At 36.2% G+C, this 3,948-nt stretch overlaps 1 protein-coding gene across 1 annotated transcript; it reads right to left on the bottom strand.

Moving 5' to 3' along the window:
• Window positions 1-414: 414 nt before the first annotated feature.
• LOC110941261 (pyruvate dehydrogenase (acetyl-transferring) kinase, mitochondrial) lies at window positions 415-3,418 on the bottom strand. Its single transcript, XM_022182886.2, has 5 exons — window positions 2,799-3,418; window positions 2,012-2,270; window positions 997-1,325; window positions 694-907; window positions 415-617 (listed from the first exon to the last, which is right to left on the bottom strand). The coding sequence occupies exons 1-5, from the start codon at window positions 3,045-3,047 to the stop codon at window positions 559-561; spliced, it is 1,110 nt and encodes a 369-aa protein (XP_022038578.1). The 5' UTR covers window positions 3,048-3,418; the 3' UTR covers window positions 415-558.
• Between the last annotated feature and the right edge of the window lie 530 nt (window positions 3,419-3,948).

The following is a 3,948-nucleotide window of genomic DNA, read 5'->3' as shown; positions in this document are numbered from 1 at the left end:
GGATGTTGATAGTTATCCCGAACCGAAACGTTCGACTTTGATAAAATTGCAAAACGACATCATGAAGAAGCAACAAAGTGGTTGATTTTTTTTAAGTTTTTGTTTTTTTTTTAATTTATTAGGATTTTTTTTTAAGTTTATCTATTGTTTTTTAATATTAATGAAAGCATTTTGCTAATTTATTTGTTAAATGTTAAAAAAAGTGGAAGATTTAAAAAAAATAATAATAAAGCAGTGAAGTAGGATCATCCTCACATTTCCATTGATTTTGTGGGATGGACCATCCTCAACAGGATGGTTATGTGACGCCTAAGTGGCGGATCATCCTCCAAGGGAGGACCATCCTCATACCATGTAGCCTAAATGATAGTAAAGACTCCGTGTATATCGAACGAGTTATATAGACTAGCCCTATGATTCTCAACACGATGAACCCATGATGCATTTTTGAACTGATGTTTTTCTTACTCCTATAACATCCAAACCCTAAATATTTACATCAAAATACACGCGACTGTTATACGAACATGTTCCTGGATCAACACGAATAACACATTATCAAGGCAACGGTTCTTGTGAATCTCCCAAACGCGACAAATGAAGATATGCATCTGTTCCTGCAACACAACAATTTTCAAGTCCAAACAATCTAACAATTTTCAATGTCAAAATTGATTCAGTTTATCAACATACCATAGCCTTCCATGGAGATGATTTGTAGATCCCCTCCAAAATACCGAGCATACAAGCGGCAGATGGGCAGCCCGTATCCATAACCCGCCATTGTTACCACATCTGCTGATCCAACATCTAACCTCTCGTAAACTGGATCATTAGCGGTACTGTAAAGATATGTAAAAATCCGAGGAAGACCACTTCTTGCTATTCCACCACCTTCATCTGAGACCTAGTCATCAAACATACATAAAATAATAACTATGAAAACATAAATGGGAAAAAAAAAATTGTAATCTATAATATACGAAATGAACATACCTTGATTGTAACATCTTCTTCCCCATCAGCCACCATTATGCATATAGGCGGTGCTGGTTTGTCTGACTCCATATACCGCTCTTGGACTGCACGCAACGAATTTTTAACCAACTCAAACACCATCATATGCAAGTGCGCCGGGACATACGGGAATGTGAAACTAGGATCACCATAGATATTAACGTTTGGTGCACTGCCATACTCTCGTAAACAAACAGAGCGCGCATCTTCACTCGCATCTTTAGCTACCTGAATTGGAGACATTTTTGCGTGTATGTAACCAATACAGTTCGGTGGCTGGTTGGGATCATGAACCGCCACGTGTTGACCTGAGTTTGACCAAGATTTGAGCCACAAAACCAAGTTTAACATCAATGTTCTTTGTAGTTGATTACATAGATAAGGGTGGCAATTTCCAACACAACACAAAAATAATCAAGTTTTGGGTTGGCATATATATTGTTTAAAAAAAGGGTTATGTTTCATGTGTTGACCTGAGTTTGACCAAGATTTGAGCCACAAAACCAAGTTTAACATCCATGTTCTGTGTAGTTGATTACATAGATAGGGGTGGCAATTTCCAACCAACACGAAAATGATCAAGTTTTGGGTTGGCATATATAATTTGTTAAAAAAAAGGTTATGTTTGAGTTGACCTGTTTAATTAAACGTGTCGTGTCTGGTTAACCTATTTAACCCGTTTGGTCAGGTCGACCCGCTAAACCTTTTAATTAAACAAGTCAACTCAATAACCCATTAACCCATTATTTTAACAACCCACCAACCTGATTAACACGTTTGCAACTAATTTGCCAACCAACCCGCCTACCCGTTTGAAACGTTAAGCGGGTGGTGTTCAAGTTACATTATTTTAAGTGTATATGAGTTGCACAATTCAACCCCCAACCCACATGATTAACCCCACAGCCCATCAACCCAACATGATTAACCCCACAGCCCATCAACCCAACATGATTAACCCCCTTAGATAGATAAACAGGGGTTTGACACTAACCGATTAGCATTCGAATTCCGATCCTCGACATATAAAACCGATCTAAAAACTGATGAATTTCATCAAGATCCTCGTAATCCAGCTTCGGATCAAGACTTTTCTTCAACTGTTGAACTCCTAGAGCCATCGCAGGGACAACATTGTTATGCCTCACCTTAATCATCTTAATCATCCGCGTGAACTCCCTCTCATCGTTTGCATTCTTGATCTCCGGAAACGATCTCAGATCACGAAAAGAATCCAGATACCAATCCCTCACCTTACAACCAAAACCACACACAATTAAACACAATCAAAACCCATAAAACAGAATTTGCAGACACATTTAACAACAACCCCCCAAGAAACAAATACTTGTTCTTGAACCCTCAATTTACTGTTCTAACATAAAGATGCATGTGTTTCAAGAACATAATGTCATGATCATTGTACATACCCAAATCCCAATTCTACCACAAACCCATGATAAAGATAACAACTTTTACAAAACCCACAACAGAAAAAAGTAAAAAAAAAAAAAAAAAACAAAACAAAACAAAACAAAATCAGTACGAAATTGAGGTCAATTATATTGAATAATCCCAATTTTACCACAAACCCATGATAAAAATAACAACTTTTACAAAACCCACAACAGAAAAACCCCAAATCACAACCAAATTGATGTCAATTATATTAAACAATTTTACCACAAACCCATGATAAAAACAACAACTTTAACAAAACCCACAACATAAAAACCCAAAATCATAACCAAACTGAAGCCAATTATGAGAACCAAACATACTTTAACAACAGCAGGCTTTTCAGACAACCCATACGGAAGCGATTCGAGTTCAATTGCACGTCTAGCGATCCGAACAGGGAGTTCTCTGTGAAGAAATTGAGCCGCTAAGATCATATTACGTTCCGATTGTACGGACCCAAAATCCAACATGCAGCGTAAACTGACACCCATTTGTTTCATGGAGCCCCATTTGTGGACCTCATCGATTAGGGTCTTGGAGAAGCTGTCGCAGAGCTTCTTGGTGGCCATGATTGTGTAGGTTGGGGTGAATTGATTGTGGGTTGTGATTAATATTGTTGGTTTGTGATCAATTTAGCGGAGAAATTGAGGAAATTGGATTGTGTAGGCATGTGAGTTTGAGGGGATTAAAGAAAGGTTTCATATTTTGTTGTGTGAATTGGAGGAATTGATACAGGAATTTGTGGTGTTTCAGCCGTTAAAGTTATGAATGTAACGGAATTTATTATCATGAAACAGAAATGAGGGGAAAATGTGTTTTGTTATTGGAGTATACGTGGTTTAAAACGCTTTGTCATGTCATAGTCAGGCACATATCCTTTTTAACTTTAAATTTCTCAAGTATATGGTGGGGAGAGACTTGAAAATGAGATGTTATGCGACATATAAACGACGGGAGGTGTGAGATGTAATCCATTAGAAAAGTGGCATGGTTCAAAAACGGGAGGTGTGGGATGGGGCATGGAAGAGTGACGTTATTTGATATGTGTGACATACACTTTTTTGTTGTTATTTTATATTTATAAACTATTAAAAATCTATTTAATTTTAAAAGAAATCATTAATACTAATATAATAAATAATATTAATAAAAAAAGATTGAGTAAACTTCAATTTTCATTCATTTTGTTTGGTGGTTTTAATACTTTAAGTCTAATAGTTTAAAAATTGCATTTATCGTCCATTAGTTTGCTGATTTTAATAGTTTCAGTCCACACCACTAACACTGGTGTGGACTGAAATTGTTAAAATCTAACACTGGTGTGGAGTGAAACTGTTAAATTCAGCAAACTAATGGATGATAAATGCAATTTTTTAAACTTTTGGATCGAGAGTGTTAAAATTAGCAAACCACAGAGACAAAAATTGAGGTTTACTAAAAAAGATTACATAATTAAAAAAAATTACAAAA

Source organism: Helianthus annuus, chromosome 5, assembly GCF_002127325.2.
Source record: "Helianthus annuus cultivar XRQ/B chromosome 5, HanXRQr2.0-SUNRISE, whole genome shotgun sequence".
NCBI classification, from domain to species: Eukaryota; Viridiplantae; Streptophyta; class Magnoliopsida; order Asterales; family Asteraceae; genus Helianthus; species Helianthus annuus.
This window is presented reverse-complemented; position numbering and strand designations above follow the sequence as displayed.